The 27,015-nt window shown below is 40.5% G+C and overlaps 1 protein-coding gene across 1 annotated transcript in view; it reads right to left on the bottom strand.

Annotated features, from left to right (window-relative positions):
- Positions 1–27,015, bottom strand: part of LOC136863786 (cell adhesion molecule Dscam2) — a 1,545,364-nt gene that overhangs the window by 230,915 nt on the left and 1,287,434 nt on the right. The window contains exons 22-24 of the mRNA XM_068226091.1: positions 26,123–26,278; positions 19,596–19,708; positions 13,316–13,336 (exon numbers count right to left, since the gene is read on the bottom strand). Coding sequence (XP_068082192.1) covers positions 13,316–13,336; positions 19,596–19,708; positions 26,123–26,278 — 290 coding nt within the window. The remainder of the gene's footprint in view (positions 1–13,315; positions 13,337–19,595; positions 19,709–26,122; positions 26,279–27,015) is intronic.

The raw sequence follows: 27,015 nt of genomic DNA, 5'->3' as shown, positions 1-27,015 counted from the left end.
ATATTAACCTGTGACATTATGTGATCTATGATAAAATGTGTAAATACCGGGCGAGTTGGCCGTGCGGTTGGGGTCACGCAGCTGTGAGCTTGCATCCGGAAGATAGTGGGTTCGAACCCCACTGTCGGCAGCCCAGAAGATAGTTTTCCATTGTTTCCCATTTTCACACCAGGCAAATGCTGGAGCTGTACCTTAATTAAGACTACGGCCGCTTCCTTCCCACTCCTAGGTCTTTCCTATCCTATCGTCGCCGTAAGACTTATCTGTGTCGGTGCGACGTAAAGGAAATAGCAAAAAAATAAAATAAATTGTAAACGTAATTATTTGGCCACAGAATTGGGTTAGGAACTGCAGAATATGAAACATGACACTTGAATTGAACCAAGTTGAATATGGAAAATTCTAGAGAAAGTCCTGCCCAAAGTAGCTGCTTCTAGTCCCGGTATTCGAGACTCGTATCTCCTGTAAACATAGCTTCCGAGTTCTATCGTAGACTGCAATATCATATTCATTTAAAGAATGCCCGCAACGTGGCCATGGCCATTAATGCATCAAGTCTTTAGGGTCTGATATTGTGCTTAGCCGGTTCGAGTTCTGTTGGTGGAAAAAATAAAATCACCACCAGAACGGTGGCCGGCAGGGTAGGAGAGGTGGTGGTACAATTTATCATCACTAGATTGCGTGCCAAGTGTCTGGATTCACCTCTCTGCATTGTTCGTAAGGAGTGAGGGTATATGACGCTGTTGATGGCGATTCTCTGTAGGATGGTGACGTTATAAGCCTTGAAAATACTCCTTGGTGTTATTCGACAGGAGTAGGCTATGTGCCGACACCGCATCATCCCACATCCATACGCGCTGGTTTCCCATGGGCGTCAAATAGAAAGACCTGCATCAAGTGAGCCGCACATGCCCTCGGACATTCTCGGCGCTGAAAGACGTACGCTAGATTTAAAATAATAATATCATTGGTCTTCTTTTTCTTCTCCGCCGCTTTTATCACACTTGTTATGGTCATGGGTGCGAAGCGTGTCGAAGATGCAGACTTGGCCCGGTTTTATGGCCGGATGCCCTTCCTGACGTCAACCGTATACGGAGGGATGTATTCACTATTGCATGTTTCTGTTGTGGTTGGTAATGCAATGCGTTTTGTGAATGTGAAGGGGTATGTAATGCGACAAACACGAACACCCAGTCCCGCAATTAGAGTAATTAATAAGAGCGGTTAAAAGTCCGTACCTGCCGGGCATCGAACCCGGGACCATTTGAAATGAAGCCCACAACGCTGATCATTCAGAGAAATATTACTGGTTGTATGTCCCATTAATTAATTTTGTGCTTTTAAAAGATTCTGTGGTGCCAGAAATGTTGTCCAGTAATTTTTTTTAACGTGCCGTTAAGACTCTTGACCCAAGGCTGGCAAACATAGCTTAAAATCCCACCGGACTGAGTTGGGATCGAACCTAACTCCTCAGTTCCACCAGCTTGGCCACTCAACCCGACATATAGTATATTTGTCAACCAAGATAGGTTTCATTTGAGTAAAGATGACTACAGTTTTGGATAGAAGCAGGTGAATGCTATCTCTTCAGTCCACTCCTTTTTATCATTTGCAAATAACATGACATCACATCTTCAATATCTTTTTAACTTCTACACGAAAACCAGTCATTTACCTATAAGAAATTTGTGACCTTGAGGAGTGGAAGGTAAAGTCCGTACTGATGTGTTATGGACCTTTTCTTGTAGGAATCTACAGTGAGTTTCTCTTATTGGTTGGCCGGCAGGCGCGCCCAGCTTATCTGCCTTCGGTTGACTCACCACTTCCCGTTACACAGCGCAGGGACAGCACGGGAATGCCCGCAATTCGCAGTTCAGGTCCGTGCTTAGAACGTGTATTTAATGTTGATCTTTATGCTTCTTTCCAGCATCAATTCTCTGGTCTATCGCCTGATGATTGTACACTCTGGAAGGAAACTAAACGAACACTGCATGAACCAAGCCTTATTCCTCCTCTGAAAGCACCTGATACCCATTATTTGAGTGATTCTGAAAAGTGTGATATACTTGCAGATGTTTTTGAAGCTTCTCGTCACTCCAAACCCACCAATCAACCACGAGTATAACAGTGAAATAGAAGCGATTCCAACATTCTGCCCTACAGTTCCGGAAAGAATCAAATTTACTTTACCGGGAAAAATACGAAATCTTATCAAGAACCTGCCCGTCAAGAAAGCTGCTGGACATGATCTCATCCCTAATATAGCCTTGAAGCACTTCACTCGAAAAGCACTATCATTCCTTGCATCTATATTGTACCAGTAAAAGAGCCCGACTTTAAGATTTTAATTTTAACGTAAGCATGAAATATTTCTCAGGGCGAAACTGGATAGACACTAGCTAGGGCTAGGTACAGGAGGCAGGGTCCTATCTACAAGAAAAAATTTAATCAAATTGAATAAGAGTTTATTCATGAAATGCATATCAAATTGCACATCACCTCATTGTAGATAGGGGTTGTCTTCAACATCGTCCTTTTAATGGTCCGGGTCTCCAGCTCACCGGGCCGAACAGGCTGGAACACGTTCCGGAAGATGCCAAATACTCCGTTAAGATGAGGCCGGAACACCCAGGTTGGTCGTGTATGAGTAAGTCTCGAACTTCCGATGTTCTGGATGATCTCCGATGGTCTCTGACGATGTTGCAGGTAATCACTCATCACCTAAGTTCAATGTGGCTGATGGACTCAATGTCCACAAAGACATCGAAAATGTGTTCTTCGTCACTCGCAGAATTTACAAGTCAAAGTTCATAAAGACCTTGAATAATTGGTTTCTCACCATTGGCGAAATTACAAGTCACTGTCCATAAAGACTTAAAAGAATTCGTTCCTTAACACTCGCGAAAATGACAAGTCCATGTTCATAAAGACTTTGAATAATTTCAGAGTTCATCACTGGCAAAAATTACAAGTCAATGTTCATAAAGATATTAAATAATTTTAAAGTTCATCACTGGCAAAAATTACAAGTCAATGTTCATAAAGACTTTGAATAATTTTAGAGTTCATCACTGGCGAAAATTACAAGTCACTGTCTGTAAAGATTTAGAATAATTTGTTCCTTAACACTCACAGATATTACAAGTCCATGTTCAGAGAGACTTTGAATAATTTTAGAGTTCACGCGCGCACAATTGATAAGTCCCATATGGCCGTGATGGTTTAAGTTCCGCATGAAGACTGTAACTACTCGAAGATAGCCTCTGACGACTACGGCAGCGTGTAGAGCCAGGCTGAATACTCAGCTGTGACTGACTGATCAGGCTAAAGTGAGCCCTCGTTATATTCGTTTTGGGGGCTTCTACGTCATCATATAGCGTGATCCCTTGATGCTGGTTATCCCATGAATCCCTCGACGGATTTACTTGAGATTCACGCTTTGCGACGTTTATGTGATTCCCTTCAAAATGACATGTCGCTCAAGTCGCTACCATAATTGTTACAGGAGTTTTAAAATTTTCTTAATCGAATGTTCGTGAAGGTGTGACGCTTGAATCCAGAACATACCAGGTCAGGCCAGCTACACTTGGCGTGTCAGGCGGGTGATCTATCTTGCCCCTGCCGCTACGTCACACACACACAGATGTCCTCGACTCGCTCGCTCGTTCCACCGAATGTAAACAAACCAGGCTTGTTCGGAATATTACGCGGGATGATTGAATGCAATTAACTATCAAAAAATACGCATGTACAGGTCGTAACTGGTACAATATTCAATGCCCTTCTTCGTCTTGGGTACTTTATAGACACATGGAAACATACAGAAATAATTGCAATTCAAAAACCTGGAAAACTTTCGGCACTAACAACGAGTTACCGACTAATAAGTTTATTACCAAAGTTATCCAGATTATTTGAGAAAATCATCCTCAAACATCTAAATATTTTTAGAGGACACATCTCTCCTTCCACATCATCAGTTTGGCTTCCGTCAACGGCATTCGACTACTCATCAACTACTACGTATTACGGAACACATTGTGCAAGGTTTCGAGTTCAAACATCACACTCTTGCAGCATTCTTAGATTTCACAAAGGCATTTGATAAAGTTTGGCATAAAGGCCTATTATACAAATTGCACACACTCGGAATCCCACATTATATATACAGCATCATCTACAGCTTCTTGAGTCAGCGTATTTTTAGCGTACGTATCAATTCCACGCATTCAACACCTCGGCTCATTAACGCCGGAGTCCCTCAAGGTTCTATTCTTCGTCCAACCCTCTTCAACATTTATACCTATGACATGTCCGACTCGTTGGCTGAATGGTCAGCGTACTGGCCTTCGGTTCAGAGGGTCCCGGGTTCGATTCCCGGCTGGGTCGGGGATATTAACCTTAATTGGTTAATTCCAATGGCTCGGGGGCTGGGGGTGTGTAGTCTATTCAACATTAGAAATCATCCTAGGTAGGGCCCTCATCTTCACAGACATGCAGGTCGCCTAATAGGCCGTCTACTAGAAAAAGACCTGCACCAGGCCTCTCCGGAGGCCATACGCCATTATTATTATACCTATGGCATTCCATCGCCTCCATTCGTCAACATCGCAATGTATGCAGATGATACTGCTGTCCTCACATCCCACCATTACATTTTAACTGCCACTCACCGCCTGCAAGCCTCTCTGAAAACCATATCAACGTGGTTAGATGACTGGAGAATTTCACTTAATGTACCAAAATGTGAAACCATGATATTTACTCTTCGACGTCCGCCTCCCCCACCACCAATCATCCTAAATGGAACAACCATACAAAGGACGCCTAACGACAAGGCCGTGAAGTACCTGGGAGTATTCCTTGACCGTCACTTATGATGAAAATACCATATAAATCAGAAATTAAATCTAAGTTATGCACGACTAACAAGACAATATCCTCTACTAAACAGGAAATCTTCCCTCAAATTTGAATGTGGATTACTTCTCTACAAATCACTGCTCCGTGTTTTATTCACCTACGCCTGTCCAGTCTCGGGAGGGGCGGATCGAACGACTGCAATCATTCCAAAACAAAGTTCTCTGTATCATCACCAACGTTTCTTGGTACATCCGAAACAAACCGTTACATCGTGAACTTCAGTTAGACACTCTGGAACACGTGATTACAACGCAAGCCAGGACGTACTTCAAGAAACTCCAAAATGGGCCTGGTGCTGTGTTCTTCGCCCTTGGAAAACGATCAACACTTCCACGCCGGATTAAAAGTAGACTTCCTCAAGATATTTTAATTTCGCCAAGAGAAGAATCTGAAGATGATCAGTGAGTGTTCGTGTATTAAACAAAAAAGGGTACAAATATCCGCTCGTGTGCTATTGCTCAGTGCTTCTTTTAATCAACTGCCAATTTACTTCTCACTGAAATATTTAGTTTAGCAAGTATTAGAAAAAACTTGAAAAGAAAAACTGGAAAATCACGTTGTGTTTGTGAACAATTGCTTTTGTCTTTTTTATGTGTATGTGTGTGTGTATATATTTTCCAGCACTTTTTATTACAAACATTCCTCACTTATTCTAGTTACAGAAGGGCCTACAGAAGGTTGACCTCAAATCACGTCCTTAGTAAGTGATTACTTTTGCCTTGTATTATTATATACTAAGATTTTTGTTTGTTGCTGTTTGGTTGTTTTATCTCTTGTCAACAGTAATCTGATATAGCATGCACTTATGCTGAACGATTAAATTCTACATTTAAAAAATTATGATCTGTCTCTCCAACGGTTCTCGAGTTGTGAAGTCTTACTTCGGAGTATAATTCTAATAATATCTCCACATGTGTACACGGTTGAGGAAAGGGTATTTATGTACGATAATGAAAACAAAGTCTTGCAGGGAAGTCGTTAGAATTTTGTAGGTGTACACCCTCCACATAGAGAGATCGTTAGGAAACTCATAAACAAATTGAGAGGAACTGATTCTTTACTCGATAAGAACGAAGTGTTAAAAAATTTACAAAGTAAATGAAATCGCAGAAAGATTACAACATACGCCTACAAAATCCGTAAGGCGACTTGGACAAGAAGCCGGGGTTTCGAAAAGCTCAGCAATGTGGGCTAAGAAAATGTTAAAATCCGGAGAGAAATAGCCTCAATTAGGGAAGATGAACTTATACATGTGAATCGCAATTTCCTAAGACGATGCCGGAAATGTGTGGATGCAGGAGGGGAACATTTCCAACATCTCCTGTCATAAGGTACGAATTTATTTTCCTGATTCCTAATTTTCTTAATTCTAATTGTTATCTCATGTCATGCAGGGATAAAGTGAGCGAAGTGCTGCCCTTGTTGCTATGCGGGGAGCGGGGAGTGATGAGTCAACGGGAGGCAGATAAGCTGGGCGCGCCTGTCGGCCAACCGATGAGAGAAACTCCCTGTGTTTTGTGAGGTAAATTAATCCATTAATCCCAAGGGCATGTATCTCTCCAAAACTGGCAAACTTGGTTCTAAATTTCTCGACTTCCTGGTAGGGAAATAAAACTAATGTCTTTCCGGATTAAACAAGTATGTCTGTACCGTCACGGATAGACATCGCCACTTCATCTATTCCCTCATCTTTATAAAGAAAGGAAAACAGGCTAATGGCCTGCCAGGGATATCAACCCGAGGGGGTAAAGGTGTGCTAGATTCATATGGAAGGAAGTGGGTTTGATTCCCCGTCAGAAAGTCGGGAAATTTTGAAACATGACTTCTACCAAGGCCATTCGTACTATTTCTTAACGAAATTTAGTAGTTCCCACTTCACAGTTTAAGAACTACATTATTGTTATTATAAATTTACGCCTTCAGGATGATTTTCCGCTTAATTATTGTCATAAATGGCATATGTCTGCAGTGGCGGCGATTGGGGATTAAAAGTACGGGGGCAAATAATATACAGACGACAAACAGAGTACCCGGGTTTGTGGGTTATGTGGACGGGCGTTAGGGGTGGGGGTGGAGGTTATATACATCAAACTGAAGAAACAAGCTACAAAATGATCTCTGAGCGAATTTCGACAGAGAGTTAAAAGTTGAGAGTTTACTAATTTAAGTTATTTTTCAATATATTGATCCAATACTACACAATAAAACTTTCACCAAAGAAACAATATTACGCATTTATTACAATTAAATAGACGTTCGGCGTGATTATACAATTGAAATAAGTTAATATTTGGCTACACACGAAGAAACTAACAGACACTGAAGAGAATGCCACACTGACGAGTTCGCGCGGGAAGTGGGTGAATCATACCTGCGTTCATGACCTTGGCAATATATATACCCCTGCTACCCTTCCTCGCAGCATGCGAAGTCTCCACTACTTGCTGTGGCACTATACAAATCGGTTAGCCGCGACGAACGACAATTTATGCGTATTTACGCTAATTATTGTGTTAATAATTAAAGAAAATAAAGGAAAGAATTAGCTGATGAGACAACAGGCCTTGTACAAATTGCTTTCTTAATAATTCCTATAATTTCTAGTTTCAGCGGGCGAAAATGCGAATAAAAATGTAATATGTTCTCCAAAAGTAAGTGCTCCCCCCCCCTTAATCGTCGCTACTGTATGCCTGATATTCTTTACAAGATGGTCTTGGAGCTGACACTTGGATCGAATACACAACTAGAAAATAATCGACATCAGGCTGATGAATGAACTGATCGCACTCCTTCAGGTATGTATTATGTTATATAGCCTTCTACATTCTTTTGCTTTGCAATTCGTAATACCGGGCAATTTAAATTCGTTCCATTTGGAGATCTTGATACACATTTTAGTAAGCCCTTTTTACAACCCTTCAAGGCCGCGTCAAAATAATTGGAATGCGAGAAGTCACCCACACTTCACCTTGTCTTACCATGGAAAATAACGCTCCTGCAGTATCTGACTCAGGAACCGAATACCGAGGAGGCTTCTGAAATTTAACTTTTGCGGAGTCACATCAAATATTATATGGAAGAAAAGTTCATCATTCATAAGTACGATCAGGTGCCGACGTTCCTGTGGGCATGATTTCGCCATCCTAAAATGATATCTGACAATGAAAAATGTGATGTAACAGTGGAGGTAAGTCACGCAATGCACTACGTTGAATATAAACCTATGTGTTCTTCATGATAGTAGTTTATTAAGGAATCAGACATCTAAGTACTTTCTTTGCTTCTGACTAATTCCAAATTTCTTGTGTGAAAATAGCGTAAGAGTTGATACAATATGTAGCAATTCCTACTTCTCTCGTACTAGCAGCCACTGTTTGAGTAATATTTTTACCTGACACGACGCACTTTGATGCCGACTTACATAGCGTCGTATTTATTTTTTTCTTTTTCTGATTAGGTAAGAAGCCTTATGACGAACGAAGCGTGCATGAAAGACGAGCATTCTAATCTTCCCGGGTCATCAATCTCTACGACTACGTCACAACCTGCCAAAGTAATGAAGTTTGCTTCGTGGGCTGACGTTGTTGATGGTCTGTGAGCTGTGAAGTTATTTAAAGCAAAATTGTGGAATGGAAGAAGATGTAGCATTCTACTGGAGAACAAATGGACAAAACTATCAAAAATTTCACCAGATCGCTAAGAAAGTATTATGTATGCAAGCATCAAGTTCAGCGGGCTTCATTCTCAACGCACGACGGCTTCTTCTACACCCAGACATTGTTGATGCTCTTCTATTCATTCACAGTAATTCCACCACCATTAATCAATAACCTATAAACTACACATACTAAGTAAAAGCTGTGTTCAGGTTTGTTTTTGTTGTTGGCATATTGTACGTCATTTCAGTTTGTATTTTATATTGAGCTACACACGAATGAGGCCTCGTGATTCGTGTTATTTAGATCCATTTTCAGTTACCTTCATGTCAATTGCAGATGAATATTGGTTTATAATAACGTTTCTGTTTGTGATCAATAATAATAATATATAAAATTACAATTATATATATATATATATATATTATTATTATTACAGTGCAGGAGAGATCTGTATGGTTTTACTTCAAAATTTGATTAGCCTAGTTTGAAGTAAGTTATTAGAGCACGGGAATTCCTAGACTGAGCGATCCAAATATAGTGTGAAGTGATCACGAACGAACTGGGATCTTAATGCTGATCGCCTTCTCTGTCAGTGCAATATCAAGTTGGATGTGACTCTCTAATCTCTCAGTTCATATTTTCCTGTTCCAGTACATTTTCCTGTGGTAGGGTGTATGATCGGTGAAAAGACCTTTGCACAAATACGAGTATATCCGCTGATGAATGGCTTTGGCAACGTTGTCATATCGCTGGGTGTTCTTGTTATGGGCAAAGACAGAGCAACCACTTACGTTGCTCTCTCTCTTGACCCTGCCCACGTTGCACATTCTATAGAGGTCATTTGATATATCTTGGTCTTTCAGGATGTAGGTAATGCGGTAGTTCATTTATGGCTACCGCTTGGTCTTGTACGGCAACCATGAATCTTTCCTTTTCACACAAAATTTTACCCACTGATGCATCAGTGTCAATATCTGCCAGGTTCAAGGAGGCAGGATATCAGCCGTGGAGCTGTTTACTTTTCCACCTTTGTTATTTTTCAGTGTCGCCGTCGATCTAGCGGTCTAGCAACAGCTCTCGGACTGCTAATTGACAGGGTGTGATGCACACATCGACTTTACATAGTAGGTCATGCAGAGTCCTGTTCCAACTTCGTTCACGGATACACATTCTCAGTGAAGTGATTGGATAGTTATTATTATTATTATTATTATTATTATTATTATTATTATTATTATTATTATTATTATGCCGGGCTGAGTGGCTCAGACGGTTAAGGCGCTGGCCTAATAACCCCAACTTGGCAGGTTTATTTATTTATTTATTTATTTATTCCTGACTTACATTTGTGGCGAAGTTAGGGCTCACGGCCCTCTCTTACACTTAACCACTATAAACAGAATTTAAAAATGTAAACATAAAAGTAAGACATAGAAATTCTAAAAAGAAATAATACTACAAACAGATAATTCTAAGACTACCGGTAAGTTAGGCCTACATATCAGTACAGCAATTAATGTGATAATTACTAATAATAATAATAATATTAATAATAATGACAATATTAATATGAATAATAATAATAATAGTAAATGAAGAAAACCCATTCACACAACATACACACAATGACTCACACAACTCAGTTTTATGTTACCAGGAAAAATCCTGGCTCAGTTCGGTGGTATTTGAAGGTGCTCAAATACGACAGCCCCGTGTCGGTAGATTTACTGGCACGTAAAAGAACTCCTGCGGGACCAAATTCCGGCACCTCGGCGTCTCCGAAGACCTTAAAAAGTAGTTAGTGGGACGTAAAACAAATAACGTGATTATTATTATTATTATTATTATTATTATTATTATTATTATTATTATTATTATTATTATTGTATTAACAAACCACATTCCTTTCTCCTTTCAGAAACTATAAGTTATCCTAGTTGTCCCACTCGTTGGCTGAATGGTCAGCGTACTGGCCTTCTGTTCAAAGGGTCCCGGGTTCGATTCCCGGCCGGGTCGGGGATTTTAACCTTAATTGGTTAATTCCAATGGCTCGGGCGTGTGTGGCGTATTCAACATTATAAATCATCCTAGGTAGGGCCCTGATCTTCACAGACATGCAGGTCGCCTAATAGGCCGTCTACGTCTTCGGAGGCCATACGCCATTATTATTATTATTATCTTTCTGTAAGCGAAATGAGTGGCGTCACAAAGGAAGCTGCAAGTGACACAACACCGCTGTTTTAGTTTTCAGGGTGTGCTGCAGCATTTTGAGGCCTTTTCTTGCTCTTGAAACTTTTTTTTTTTTTTGCTTTACGTCGCACCGACACAGATATGTCTTATGGCGACGATGGTACAGGAAATGCCCAGGAATGGGAAGGAAGCGGCCGTGCCTTTAATTAAGGTACAGCCCAAGAATTTGCCTGATCTGAAAATGGGAAACCACGGAAAACCAACTTCAGGGCGGCCGACAGTGGGGTTCGAACCTACTATCTCCCGGATGCGAGCGAGAGTTAACATTTTGTGAATAATCATTACACGATCAGTTTAGTCTGCGATGATAGTGCGTTACCTAAATTTTATTGGTGTTGATCACTAAGTTAAGTGTTTGTGATAAAATTTTATTTTGGTGTAAGATAGCACTGATCATAGTTTTGAGCAGCACATTTATTCAATGGTCAAGATGGTAGTTGTGATTACTATAATAACAATTTTTTTATAGAAGTGAGACGTTTATCCGTGTTCCTTACCACAGTAGTGGTCATGATTATTGAAATGAACTGTGTTTCACATTCTGCTGAAGACCATGTATTTAATAAGTTCGCGTTAGTTGCTATTGATAACATGGTGATGATTATTATGACACCGTCCATTGACGTCACTCTTTTCAGTTCAGTTAGTTGGTACCGTTCATAAACGCTCGGATTAAATTAATTTAATTATTATTCAGTGAAGCGATAAGATTATTTTTTCAGATATCCGTGCAGTTGGTTTATTCAGTTTAAATCAGTTTCTTATAAACTAACATAACGTGGAAGTTATTTGTGTGTTAACTTAAATGTAAACTCAAGCTTTTAATTACATTTAATAAATACTGATATCAGTTTAGTCTGCTATTACAGTGCGTTACCTAAATTTCATTGGTGTTGATCACTAAGTTAAGTGTTTGTGATAAAACACTGACATAAATTGGACACAAAAAAAAAAATATGAAGTCCTCAGGAATTATTACTATTTAGCGTCGAAATGGAAACACCTTCTTTGGAGCAAATTGCATATTCTGAGAACACGACAATGAATGACTCTTATTGATATTAATGCTGACTGATAGGGTGGACCACTACGCATCGAGTAAACCTAAGATATCATCAGTTTGTAGTAATGGGAAAGGTACAGAAAAAGTCAATCTGTCAATCACTACTGATATGCAATTAGCGGAGCTGAGTGGCTCAGACGCTTGAGGCTCTGGCCTTCTGTCTCCAACTTGGCAGCTTCTATCCTGCCTCAGTCCAGTGGTATTTGAATGTGCTCAAATACATCAGCCTCGTGTCAGTAGATTTACTGGCACGTAAAAGAACTCCCGCGGGACTAAATTCCGACACCTCGGCATCTCCGATAACTGTGAAGTGTAGTTAGTGGGACTTAAAGCAAATAACATTATTATTATTATTATTATTATTATTATTATTATTATTATTATTATTATTATTATTTTTTTAATGATGATCTGCAAGTACTGCAGGAAAGATCACAATATGAAGATACAGTTGGAATTCAAGAGAATAAATTGGGGTAAATATTCGTTTATAGGAAGGGGAGTTAGGGATTGGAATAATTTACCAAGGGAGATGTTCAATAAATTTCATTGCAATCATTTAAGGAAAGGCTAGGAAAACAACAGGTACGGAATCTGCCACCTGGGCGACTGTCCTAATTGCAGATCAGTAATCACTGATTGAAAAATAATTGGGATGAATAACTCAGTTAAAATTACAAGTTACTTCTTCAACAGCAAATAAGTGAAATTCCAATTACAGTTACAGTTAATTCACGTAACGCCAGTCTTAAGGAAATTAATAGCTTCCTTTTTTCGTATGGGGCTGGAATGATACCGAAGTTTGCTAAGTGAATGATATTACTTAATTAAGTGACTATCATCACTAAGTGAGCCTAAAGATGATGTCTTCGAACTATCAAAATGATTATGTTCCAACCATTTTTGTTTTAGTAAGTGACTTTCAGTATTTACAAATAATTGGTCCTTAAAATTCTCATCGCTAAGCCTCGACCTTAAGATGAAAGTTCATCCTCGCATTTGCTGGAAAGACGCCCTGGAGGGGCACTTGAAGGAATACCTGTTTAATTTTAAGAACATCCCCAGCAGTGGTGGATATTGTAGCAGTGGCGGCTGGTGGTATCTGAATCTGGGTGTTGCATCAAAATCTTCAGTGTCACATTTTTATAGCCTACAGAAATAACAAGAAACTTATTATCGTTAAGTAATGAACTACATTCCTACTAAAACTGTAATATATTTGAAATTACAACCTAGGAAATAAGAGGCTAATTATACACTGTAACTACAGTTACTCTTAATAATAACGTTATTGGCTTTACGTTCCACTAACGACTTTTTACGGTTTTCGGAGACGCAGAGGTGCTGGAGTTCTTTTACATGCCAGGAAATCTACTGACACAGGGTGACGTATTTGATCACCTTCAAATACGAATACCACCGGACTGAACCAGGATCGAACCTGCCACGTTGGGGTCAGAAGGCCAGCGCCTCAACCGTCTGAGTCATTCAGCCTGGCACAGTTACTTTTGTCTCACTTGACTTGAAAATTTGTCGTCCGGTTTTACATTGAAGCAAGATGTTGGTAATATTGTGGGTGGTCTGGTATGGCGTGGAAAAGAAATTACCCAGCAAGTTGCCTGTGCGACTAGGGTCGCGTAGCTGTGAGCTTGCATTCGGGTATAGTGGGTTCGAACACCACTGTCGGAATCCCTGAAGATGGTTTTCGGTGGTTTCCTATTTTCACACCAGGCAAATGCTTTGGCTGTGCCTTAATTAAACCCACGGTCACTTCCTTCCAACTTCTAACCCTTTCCTATCCCATCGTCGCCGTAAGACCTATCTGCGTCGGTGCAACATAAATGGAATTTGTAAATTTAAAAGATGGAAATGAAATTACCATTGCGAGTGGAGAGAAAATAGGAATGAAGTGATCTCCGCAGAGTGGCGCAAGCTAACGGGAATATTTGGAACTGCTCGTTAGGGGACTTGCTAGTCTCGTGCAGCTCCCTGAGACCGATACTGGGGAGCATGCTACCTGATGTTATGCACGCATAGGCTCGTCCCTGCTGAGGTACATTGCGCCGTGCTGTCCGCTAGGGAGTTGCCGCAGGAAAGCGAACCCCCTGAGTTTGCTCCGAAGCGAGCAGCGTCTGCTGGTGTTACGAAGCATTAGTACAACGAACGACCGAAGATGGTTGATTTTAACATGTTCTTGAATACATGTTAAGTTTATTAAACTAAAACATTAGAAGAAAAGACGACAAATGAAGTGAAACATTATTGGAACTGTGCAACCCTGCAACAATACCACGCACCACTCCTGTATTGTAGGATGTGTATGACGTCTTGGGGAGTACTGGAGAGGTAAGGAAGTACCTCATCAAGCATTGATGGACCTACTGGTGAGGCTGTGGTAGAACTGGTAGAACTAAAACGTTATCTTGATCATCACTGAATTTTCTCTCGTTTCCGCTTCCAAGCGACCGATCTCGATAGCTGCAGCCGCTTAAGTGCGGCCAGTATCCAGAATTCGGGAGACAGTGGTTTAGAACCCAACTGTTGGCAGCCCTGAATATGGGGCTGTACCTTAATTAAGTCCACGGACGGTTCCTTCCCACTCCTAGCCCTTTCCTGTCCCACCGTCGCCATGAGACCTATCTATGTCGGTGCAACGTAAAGCAGCTTGCAAAAAAATTGCTTCTATGCTATGTACGAGGGCTGTAAGTAAAGTAGTGGCAACATAGTCCAGACACTCGCAGGAGATCGGGCAAGCGCAAATAGGATATGGGACCGGTCAGGTGGTGCTGTTGGTTACGTGTAGTGTGCATCTGACGGGCATTCAGTTGGGAGAGTTGTTGCTATGTGGCGTTGAAGTGAAGAGTGTCGATATCACCGCCCTAAAGCATGTTTTCAAAAATGATCAGCGTTCGTGGATTATAATCGAGGTTACCTGTGGTAAAAATGCATCAGAATATTATAGAGGATTACACGAATCCTGTGGCGAGAATGCATTACAGTATATGACATTTGCACGATGGCTCAAGATGTTTCATGAGGGACGGAATGAAACTTGAAATTTTCTTCTTCTTCTTCTTCTTCTTCTTGTTATTTGTTTTACATCGCACCGACACAGATATGTCTTATGGCGACGATGGGACAGGAAAGGCCTGGGAATGGGAAGGAAGCGTCCGTGGCCTTAGTTAAGGTACAGCCCCAGCATTTGCCTGGTGTGAAAATGGGAAACCACAGAAAACCATACTTGGAATTTTTACCGCCGTCCACTCCTCTAGATCAGATTAACATTAGGTTTGGGAACACCCTCCGTACTCACCAGACCTGTTTCTGAGGCCGTCGATTTCCTGACGTGGCATCTGTACTCCGTGTAGTAGTGCGCTCTGTCGCTGTCATCAATAGAGGACGCCTTGCGAACGGTCCCCAAGGGCTTCCCGATATTTAGGGAAAGGTAATAGACTTTGCAGTTGATTACACTGAAGAAATGTAATGCAATTGTACTTGTTAGTTCATTAAATATTGCGTTCTGTCAATATTGCCACTACTTTACATACAACCCTCGTATATCGATTACTAGAATAACGATTAATAAAATGTAATAATTACAACTTTATTTCAAGACGTAAATTACCAATAAAAAGTCCTTTTTGTAAAAAGTAACGATGACAGGTGTCCGGCCCCGAGGTGTAGGGGGCAACGCGTCCGCTTGTCACCCGGCGGCCCCGAGTTCGATTCCCGGCTGGGTCAGGGGTTTTTAATTGTAAATAATTAATATCCCTGGCCTGAGGACCGGGTGTTTCCTCACATTCAACACTCTACACTTCCACTATTCCAATTACACGCAGGTTCATATTGAACCCGACAGGGGATTGATCCAAGGACCTTTGGTTGATATCGATCTCCGTAATTACGCACGCAATACTATTAAAGGGAAAGAATGCTGAAAATGATTAATATTCATATCATTAATAGAGGTTATACCGAAACTAATTAATATTCATAACATTGAGATAGATAAATTGTGTCTTTTAAAATTATTCTACGAGGTTTCTTTGTCTGCGACTTATTGCGCAGTATTATCCTTTGTGTAGCGGGGGCCCCGCAGATGAAGCCAAGCCAACTTAGACCCAGGAGGGGTTATGAATGGGGATTCCCTGTGACATCACTCGAGAGGAGACATCCCTCCTCAAGACTCACAGAATGAGGGGAAACTAACTTTTTCGAAATGAAATACAGGAGCCATCTTGGACTCGGACTGGCCAACTTAATTACCTACGATCTAGAAAATTAATGAAACTCGAATTAGGGGGCCATCTCCCGATTTAAAAGGGATAAATGTCACTGGGACATTTATTTAGAGTGTTTAATGTCCTCTTCCGGGATAACTTTCAGAAGAAGAAAGAATACTGTGTGGTCTCTGCGTGGAAAAGTACTGGGCCATCTGTTTATTCTCACGACACCTCCTCGAGAAAGGGAGTTCACCACGCTTGGTGGGGGAAGCAGAACAGATTTTAATTAATTTAAAGAGATTCACCGAAGGATAATTGAGTGGTTTTGTCTCAATCGCACCAACTAGATACTGGTCACCGATTAACCATACTATTTTACCTCGAGTACGCCGGGAATAGGCGCTACGCAAATTAGTGGAAGGGATATCGCTCCCTTGTAAAAACTACTGCAGTAAGGGACAAGCGTCAGTCGGGGTTAGTGGCTTATCGACGGCGAAGCTATGCTCGGTTAAGCCCGGTTAGTTCTTTGTTCAAGTGAAGTTAACTCCTATTTTAAGTGAAATAATACAGTTCGCATAAACAGTGTATAGTTTTGATCTCTGTGACGGCTGTGTTAACTTTTTAGATAACCGTGATATGTAAAGTAATATTATTATCATTACGATAGTATAATAATTTGACGTAGCAGCAGACTGAATAGGAAAACCGAGAGATAGAATAGCTTACGAGATCGTGACCGGACGTTCACAGTGAACGCTGTTAACCGAAGTGTGAATTAAACAGTGACGTTGTGTGTGTACAGGATTATCTGCCAAGGGCTCCACCAGCATCGAACAATGGATCTTCATCTCCAAGACGGAATGGAAAATGAAGTGATCACCGTGGTGCCCATGGAGGAGGAGTAAGCTCAGGATGGACCGCCCGAGTTGACGAAGGTGTCATCATCATGTGATAGAGATGAGTACAAAGTTCTAATATCTGGCATGCATAGAAGGGATGGGAATATTTATTGTAAACTGACGCTATAAGAGATTAAAGATGTAGTCCTGTTGAAATAGAGCGCCGGAATGGGCGCGTAGTTATTAATTCTTAGTTTAGGAAACCGACAACAGGTCTGAGTAATTGAGTGTAAATAATTTTGAGATATAATACTCTAGCTTTGCATGGGATAGAGATTCATTCGATTATTTCTTTCTTGGGAGATTCTGTTTGTTTATTTGCGTCAGAAGACCAGGAATAATTAGTTTATGGGAGTGCAGTGAGAGTAGTTATTAGAGTATTCATTAATTTGATAAGTGTATGGTATGTAAAACAGTAAGTACTACAGTACGTAAGGCACGCAGCTACGAGATACAGCGGCCGAACTGACAGCCACAACAAAAACTCCACCCTTTGAAATACTTAGACAGGGAGTGATAAGATTAAATTGATTATGTGATTAAATTTACCAGGAAGTGATCATAATACGTGTGTCAAATATCGATCCGTGTGAATATTAATTAATTAATGAATGTATTGCCGTGTGACGATAAAGTAGCCACGTGCCGACCATCGATTAATTAGCAATCAGTAATCAGATGTTAATTGGCGCGCGAGTGCTTAATTGTGTTGTAATTGCTGCATAGATTCCGCACGATGACCATGTATAAGTAAGGTAGCGGGTAAGCTATGTAGGACGGCAATAATAATAATAATAATAATAATAATAATAATAATAATAATAATAATAATAATAATAATAATAATAATAATAATAATCGGGCAAAGATTACCATTATGATTCGGGAGTCGCGTTGTAAAAATGACATGATACTGTTGGGTAGATATGTGTTTAATTCAAAGTGATTTGCGCGAGTCTTCTAAGACCGGAGCTTATTGGAGATGTACCTCCGAATGATATGTTACTGTTTCCTTTTGAAAGGAAATGTTACGCCTGTATGTGGGTGTGGACCCTTAGGGTAGCGAACCGCCGTCTGGCCTTGGCCCAGTGTGTTTCTTTTTTTGTTTGAATGTCCCGTAAGCGGAGGAAGGAGGGACATGGCTGTTAAAGGGAAGTTGGTTTCTTTCAACGGCAAAAAAATAATGTGATTTACCTAACACGGCAGAGCAGTGTAATAATTAACAAGCGACCCGGCCGATAATGGTAATGTTTGCCAATGAATCGTTGTTAATTGTACGAGTATAATTAGATAGGGATTACAGGACCCTGCCTTCATCGCAAGAGGTTGTCAGTTCGATGCTCAACGTAGGCAATGGAGGCCTACAGCGTCAGAAGAAAGATCAAGTGCCTTTTATGTATTTTTCTTGCATATCATGTACCATTTATGTGTTTTTTTATGTCATGTGTGGTTGTACATAAGGTCAGTGGTGGTTCTGTCTATCAGCTTGGCGATGTCCAGGATAGCGAGGGTCGGTTTCGAACCCGGGTGTTGTATCATATGAGTGTATTTTATTTTTACGTCATTTCATTGGGAAATCTAGGTCTTTATTAGAATAGGGATTGCTCAGACGTGTTGTCGGACGCATGTTAGTTTTATGTGTTAGCGATAATATAGCCTCAGTGTTATGATAAAATTACCATTCACTATATGTCACGATACATCGCTTCGCGATAAACGTACTCGTTTCTATCACGTATAACGGAGAGATATTCGTCATACAAACTACAACAAACATTTGTAAATTTTAATGTAATTCATTAGTGTTATTTAGTGCGTCATTTCCCATCATCATTAAGGTTCAATAAACCGGTTTGTGAGTTAAATATTTTAATTCGAATGTGTTCTCATTTTTAGTTATATGCCCCGCTTCTCCTCCCCTGTACGCCTCTAAGCTTACTTTAGTTCAGCGCCTATTTATTGCTTTCTTTTGACCCGTGTGCGACCCTGTAGATTCCATGCCGGTGCCAGTTAGGTAGGGGGCGGGTGCAATATAACATGGTGCAAGTAGGGGCAAAAGATCTCTATAGGTCGACGACCCCAACAAATAGCATTTAAAAAACCGATGACAGGTAAAAAAATACTATGATAGTGTTCCGTTAAAAGTTATTCGATTATTTTTACACAGTTACTTCCCAACGTTTTCATTTTGCAACATACTACTGTACCTCGTAGCTATCTTGCAAGATATAATTTGAAACATATGGCACCTACCGATCTAAATAAATATTCATAGAGAAGAGGTTTTCTAGGTAAATCGAGGATATCTGCAGGCATGATTCCAGCAGATTCACAAAATAATGGATAAGTAACTGTCAAGAAAGATTAATTTTTATGATAGATATAGCTTTACAGTAATTGTATAAAACCATTCCAGTATTCTTCAGAAAGCCTTTATGCAGTCATGGTTAATGCGTGATTGACTTGTGCTACTGAATTTTCAAATTCTTCAGTTGCACAGAGAGGTCAAGTGAGGGAGGAATAAAAACAGCAGAACTAAATGGATGTATTGAGATATTCTGTGTTTTTAATTGCATACCTGAAGGTTATAAGTAGTGATGATACCATTCGATCGTGTAGGTGGCAGCCAGCTAACTATGATAGACGCTGGAGAACTGACGGCAGCTTTAATTCCAGCAGGAGCCTCCGGAACTGAAACCAAAGAAAACAAGAGGGTGGTAATTCAAAACTTCCGATGACATTAGAACATGTTCTGCTACACAAATACTTTCTGTAAATTATTCTAAAGAATATAAAGTAGGAAAAGACATTCATCTCACTTGATGGAAAACACAAGTAGGATAGGCAATAATTGGCGATAAAATGAAGTGAGATGAATTTGTGTGGCATGTTTTACGGACGGATGCCCTTCCTGACACAACCTCAATTGAGGAATTAATGAGGATGAAATAAATAATGGTGAATGAATTGCGTTAGGAGGTGGAAGGAATAGGCTGTAGACTATGAATAGGAATTGTTCTGGCATTTGACTGGAAGTGAAAATGGGAAACCACAAAAAACATTCTTAGGACGGCCGGTAGTGGAGTTCGAACCCACGTGTCTCCGGAATGCAGAGCTTGGGTCCATAGCCATAGCACATTCACACGCGTGGCCATTCCACCTGGTGGAGATAAAAATGCAAAAATGTTTATAATTTCCGTAAACTATGTATCATTTGTATCTTCCTTTACGTAGTTTTCAAACGAGAAGGTGTTTGTTCTTGACACGCCTGCCGAGCGCAACTCAATTTGAACCTCGGCAGGGCTTCCAACGTCGGCTGTTCGTGTTGCTGACCAACCCTTCTTGTCCTACCGGTACTTCCAAGTGCTGGCTCATATTTAATCCTATGTAAATATACAGTAGGGAAGGGCGGTTACGTTGTGTTCTGTTGGTACTCTAGGGTACGTACAGAAGACATTGGAGAGTCTTTGGTGACGTAATTCGTAATAATCACACCAAAGAGAAGCACTAAATTAGCTTGGGTTTCCCAGACTTTCATCTAGTATCCAAGCAACGATATTTTTCTTCCCATCGGTTGAAGGAAGCTAGAAATAAGTAAATAATTCGTATATATTATTGTATGGAGCACTGTAAAGGATCAAATTAACCAGTTCGCATGCTGTTAAGTCACCTGGACTAGTCTTTATTCTTTGAAATGTAATAGGTACTTTTAAGTACTGACACTGCCGCAGGCGTTGATGCTTCTTGTTATTTTTGGTAAAATGGTTTGGTTATATTGATCATGTGTGACCCATACAGGTTGTGTTTTGTCTGTGTAGTGTTATTTACAGTATTGTATAGCAGAATATCATGAGTAAACATGATAATTTATCAGTGGAATAAATTAGCTTTTTACTGGGTGGTATACCATTTAGCGGAGCATCATCTGAGGTGAGTGATTTTAATAGTGATGAAGAAACTGATGTTACTGTAGGAAACGGAATAGATGAGGATTTTGTTTCAGTGTTTTATTCCGCATTAGACGTAGTGCTGGATTGTGAAGATGAAATGATAATTTTCACAAGTGATGAAGATTTACACCATGATTGTGAAACAGGAACTGCTGAAATCAGTGATGCAAGCCAAAGTAAGCCAAAATCCAGACCTAACTTTGTGCTTGAGGTGAATTCCGAGTCTAACTCGAGAAAGAAGAAAAGGGGGAAAGCTGATAGAAAATGGAAGTTAAAGAGCATGAAAAATCTATTCCACTTTACGTGCCAGATGAAGGTTGGTAATAAACAGTTACTTTCATTTCTTTAAGTTTTTTCATGTGATCAAAACATACGTACAGCATTTTCTGACTGTTTTCTGCCATATAATTTATGTCATACAAAAATATGTCTAACTTCACGGAAATATGTATGTCTGTTTCTTAGGTCATCAGCCCAGAGGCTGTTTGCATCCTCAAATAGCACAACCAAAAGTTATGCGGTTACTGGAAAAACGCAACAACCGATGGCGGCGCCAAAATCAGGCGTACTAGGCAAGATGAATTTGTCATTGCTTTCCTCACACATGGTGCTATTGCAGCACGACTGACCCTATGGGCATCATCTTTCATAACAATCAGACGCACTGGCTGTGCTCTGAATATCATTACTCAGCACCACCCATACCACAGCAGCTTCCAAATTGTCACAGCCATGGGGCAGATTGGGACTTCAATGGAAGGTACGTTTTGCTCTGGCCTGTGCCAAGAGACAGTTACTGAAGTACTGCATCCATCAAGATATGGCAACATTCAGGCAACATGGCAATATACTACCAATAATAGGTTAAACCTGTATTGGTTGTTCTGCTTGTACGATTGATTGTGAGTTCAAAATAACCCATTCAAACAATTGCTGCATGCTTCAATTTTATACAGGATATTATTAGTATACTCTCTGGTTGCAGTGATTCGAAATTAGGAACTGGAAAATGAGAAAGTATTTTCTTTCTTCGTAGATATTGTGCATCACTCATGTTCACATTGTAGGACAGCCACAGATGTCTTCTTAATTTTGTTAGGTGAAGATATGGTCAGAGATATCACATATCAGTCCAACGTGTATGTCACTCCGAAGGGAAAGAACTTAAATTTGAGGGACACATTAATATGTAACGTTCTATGGAGATATCACTGATCACATTAGGTTTATTCCTAGTGGCTTTACGTCGCGACACAGATAGGTCTTATGGCGATGATGGGATAGGAAAGGCCTAGGAGTTGGGAGGAAGTTACCGTGGCCTTAATTAATGTACAGCCCCAGCATTTGTCTGGTGTGAAAATGGGAAACCACGTAAAACCATCTTCAGAGCTGCCGACAGTGGGATTCGAACCCACTATCTCCCGGATGCAAGCTCACAGCCGCGCGCCCCCTGACCACACGTCAACTCGCCCGGTGATCACATTAGGCAGATTTTTTCAATTGATATTACGAGGAGCCCTGGATAGCTGTGTGAACTCTTCGTTGCTTCGGAAGCGTTCAGACTGGTATAATGTCCCGTAGGAATGTCATGCTTCATTAATGTTAGTATTGATACGCATTGCCTTTAAGGTTGTGCAATGAGTTAGAAGGTGAGATTTTTCCACTCGGTCGAACACAACTTATAAATTAAAAATAATACTGAAAAGTGGGTACGAAGGAAGTCGATTTATTTACCGTAGACTGAGATGTTTCCTCTTATCAAATGGACAATTTCAGATTCCCTTTATCATATTGGTATAATTAAAGTCATCTTCAAAATGTATGCACTACCGTATATTTAGATGTTTCTTTCTTTCTTTCTACATCTGCTCACCCTCCAGGGTTGATTTTTCCCTCGGACTTAGCGAGCGGCCCCACCTCTACCGCCACAAGGGCAGTGTCCTGGAGCGCGAGACATTGGGTCGGGGATACAACTAGGGAGGATGACCAGTACCTCGCCCAGGCGGCCTCACCTGCTATGCTCGGCATTTGCCTGGAGGAGAAGTGGGAAACCACGGAAAACCACTTCCAGGATGGCTGAGGTGGGAATCGAACACACATCTACTCAGTTGACTTCCCGAGGCTGAGTGGACCCCATTCCAGCCCTCGTACCACTTTTCAAATTTTGTGGTAGAGACGGGAATCGAACTCGGGCCTTCCGCGGTGACAGCTAATCACACTAACCACTACACCACAGAGGCGGACTATTTAGATGTTTACGAAATGTAAACTGGTCGCAGTGCTGGTAAAAGTAAAATAGATCAAACGGATGCAAGCTAAACATTGCCACATGATCTATAAATTTAATAAGTATATAGTTACATAGTTGCTGGCTTCGGTGCCTAGTTTAATACATAGGCTAATATATTTTCATTTAGAACACACTGGCCGACTCGTTGGCTGAATGGGCTGAGTACTGGTCTTCGGTTCAGAGGGTCCCAGGTTCGATTCCCGGCCGGAATGGGGGTTTTAACCTTCATTGGTTAATTTCACTGGCTCGGGGGCTGGGTATTTGTGTTGTCCCCAATATCCCTCCAACTCACACACCACACTATCATCCACCACAATAACACGCATTTACCTACACATGACAGATGCCGCCCACCCTCATCGGAGGGTCTGCCCTACAAGGGCTGCACCCGGCTAGACATAGCCACAGGAAATTATTATTATTATTATTATTATTATTATTATTACTATTATTATTATTATTATTATTTACAGCACACTGACAAACGCCAGAGAAACACATAACAATGAATACATCCCTCCACATAGAGTTGCCGCCAAGAAGAGCATTCAGTCGTAAAACTGGGCTTTTTGTTTCATATACGCCAACGCTGCCACTTTCTTCTTCTTAAATCCTCATCATTAGTTTGGAGCGTTATGGTGCCCGCAGTTAACAAGATCTTGGTAGTGAAATAAATCTAATCCCGAGGAAATTTAAGAGAACAAAGCTCGTGGTTGATGGAACGTCTGTAAATATTTCACTCGTATGCATGATGATAAACAAATGAGCCAGTACGACTAAGAAACTCGGCCAATAATTGCAGGCCGTGGTAAAGGGGATCAGGATAATTAAAATTAGGATAGGAATAAACTGTATAACTCGCAGATTCAAATGGGGAAAGTAAGGTAATGCAGTATTGCAACCATTATTTAACAGAAAGGAGTGAGGCAAGGCTGCAGTTTGTCCCCTCTCCTTTTCAATGTTTACATAGAACAGGCAGTAAGGGAAATCAAAGAGAAATTTGGAAAGGGAATCACAGTCCAAGGAGAGGAAATCAAAACCTTGAGATTTGCCGATGATATTGTTATTTTATCTGAGACTGCAGAAGATCTCGAGAAGTTGCTGAATGGTATGGACGAAGTCTTGGGTAAGGAGTACAAGATGAAAATAAATAAGTCCAAAACAAAAGTAATGGAGTGCAGTCGAACGAAGGCAGGTAATGTAGGAAATATTAGATTAGGAAACGAAGTCTTAAAGGAAGTAGATGAATATTGTTACTTGGGTAGTAAAATAACTAACGATGGCAGAAGTAAGGAGGACATAAAATGCAGACTAGCACAAGCAAGGAAGAGCTTTCTTAAGAAAAGAAATTTGCTCACTTCAAACATTGATATCGTAATTAGAAAGATGTTTTTGAAGACTTTCGTGTGGAACGTGGCATTGTATGGAAGTGAAACATGGACGATAACTAGCTCAGAAAGAAAGAGAATAGAAGCTTTTGAAATGTGGTGTTACAGAAGAATGCTGAAGGTGAGATGGATAGATCGAATCACGAATGGAGATACTGAATCGAATTGGTGAGAGGAGATCGAACTGGCTAAATTTGACGAGAAGAAGAGATAGAATGATAGGACACATCTTAAGACACCCAGGACTTGTTCAGTTAGTTTTTGAAGGAAGTGTAGGTGGTAAGAACGGTAGGGGTAGACCAAGGTATGAATATGACAAGCAGATTAGAGCAGATGTAGGATGCAATAGTTACGTAGAAATGAAAAGTTTAGCACAGGATAGGGTGGCATATAGAGCTGCATCAAACCAGTCTATGGACTGATGACTCAAACAACAACAACAACAACAACAACATTTAACAGGTGGGAATCTGCGCACTCGTTCTGCTTTGTCTCATTTCAATTTCTTCCTTCAAATGGCGACAGAAGTGAAGGAAGTTTTGTATTCGTGCAAAAATTCAACCTGACGTTTTTCAAGGATCTTTACGTTTAATGACCCCTAGACACCGAGAATGTGGATTTCGCTCCATATATGTGATTTAAGACGTCATGGGGACTTCCATAGAGATATTTGGGCAGCAGATCTCATCTAAGACGACATTACGTTACGTGTTCCATTTGCATGTGGATGAGAACTATAAGTTGAAAGGCCCGTTTTTATCCTCAGTTTAACTGGACTGATGTCCGTCTCCGTAGCGTAACGGGTAGTGTTATTAGCTGCCATCCTCGGGGGCCCGGGTTCGATTCCCGGTGCTGCTAGAAATTTAAGAATTGCAGGAGTGCTGGTATGTGGTTTAAACGGTACATGAAGCTCACCTCCATTGGGGGGAGATGTGCCCGGAAAGAACTGCACTACCTTGGAATGAGGACACGAGTTCACTTTTCACTGTATTGATTCCCTTTATCAAGACTTGTGTTTATTGGATGGCATGCTTCGTACACATCTTCTTCACTAACTCTAAAATTATGTGTTGAGACTTGCACTGTTAAGGACTTAGAACAGCCTTGGTCATAAACTCATAAGTCTCAAACTCTAAAACTGATTTGCTGTAACCATTCGTATTCATGTATTTAATAGTATGTATGTATTTATTTATGCATTTCTGTATTCATGCATTTAACAGACGAAATTACGGTGACTGCATTTTCCATTACCTTCATGTATAATGTTTAACTTCAATTCATCAATCTAGTCTACTTCCCAAAGAAGAACGTAAACATGTTCGTCCCATCACATCCGAAGTGAATGACTGTACATGGATTTGGTTCATGCTTGTGGCCACAAAAGGATTCGAACCATATATATATATATATTTATAATAAAGGATAAAGGGAAATAATATATTTATTAGTCATATTTAAAACAATTCTTACTTACCATCCTCTTCAGTCATACAGAACAGTGGTGGGCTTGCCACTCCATCACCAGCACGAGTAAACGCCAGCACTTGAATACTATAATTTGTGAACTTTTCCAGTCCATGTACCACTACAGTCAACGCAGTTGTGATTTTTGTTTCAGGTTTTGAAAGACCTAGAAGAGGAATATGTTTAATTAGTATCTTCACTTGAGAAAACAGGGTTCATACAAATCTAGATTCACTCCACTTTCGAATTAAATCATGAAGAAAGGTATGAAATGAACAAGAAAACAGGTCCCATGAAACACTATTAACAAAAAAAACTACAGAGCATCAGCAAGTGTTATCCTTCTAGAACTGCTTGCAAAGAAAGGATCGCTTGTCTGATATCAGATAAACCATCTGCTGGGGCTGTACCTTAAATAAGGCCACGGCCGCTCCCTTCCCATTCCTAGGCCTTTCCTATCCCATCGTCGCCATAAGACATATCTGTGTCGGTGCGACGTAAAGCAAATAGCAAGAAAAGATAAACCATCACTAGTACTGAGATCAAACAGTTAGTTAACTTTTAATGATTGAAATACAGAGATTTGTATCGAACTTGCTTGCAAGTTAAAGATAACCCCTTTTTGTCGCAGTTTGAGAAGCCTTGCATTACTGGTTTGAGCGAAAGCGGATTCCCAGAACATTTCACTATAAGTGTTGGAAGTTTTCTTACACCCTACGACGACTATAGTAAGGATAGGTATATAGTTTTAAGGGCATTTGTAAACTCGAGACTGGACCACGCAGAGTGAAAAAGAAGACAAACGAATCACACATCGTTTGCGCAATATGTATGTATCCACGCGCAATATCAACATCAACAAATGTGCCACTCCACAGTGGATGACAAGGAATTAGAAAGGCC

The sequence above is a fragment of the Anabrus simplex genome, chromosome 2 (assembly GCF_040414725.1).
Source record: "Anabrus simplex isolate iqAnaSimp1 chromosome 2, ASM4041472v1, whole genome shotgun sequence".
Classification (NCBI taxonomy): Eukaryota; Metazoa; Arthropoda; class Insecta; order Orthoptera; family Tettigoniidae; genus Anabrus; species Anabrus simplex.
The sequence above is the reverse complement of the archived record's forward strand: the minus strand, read 5'-3'. Positions and strand labels throughout refer to the sequence as shown.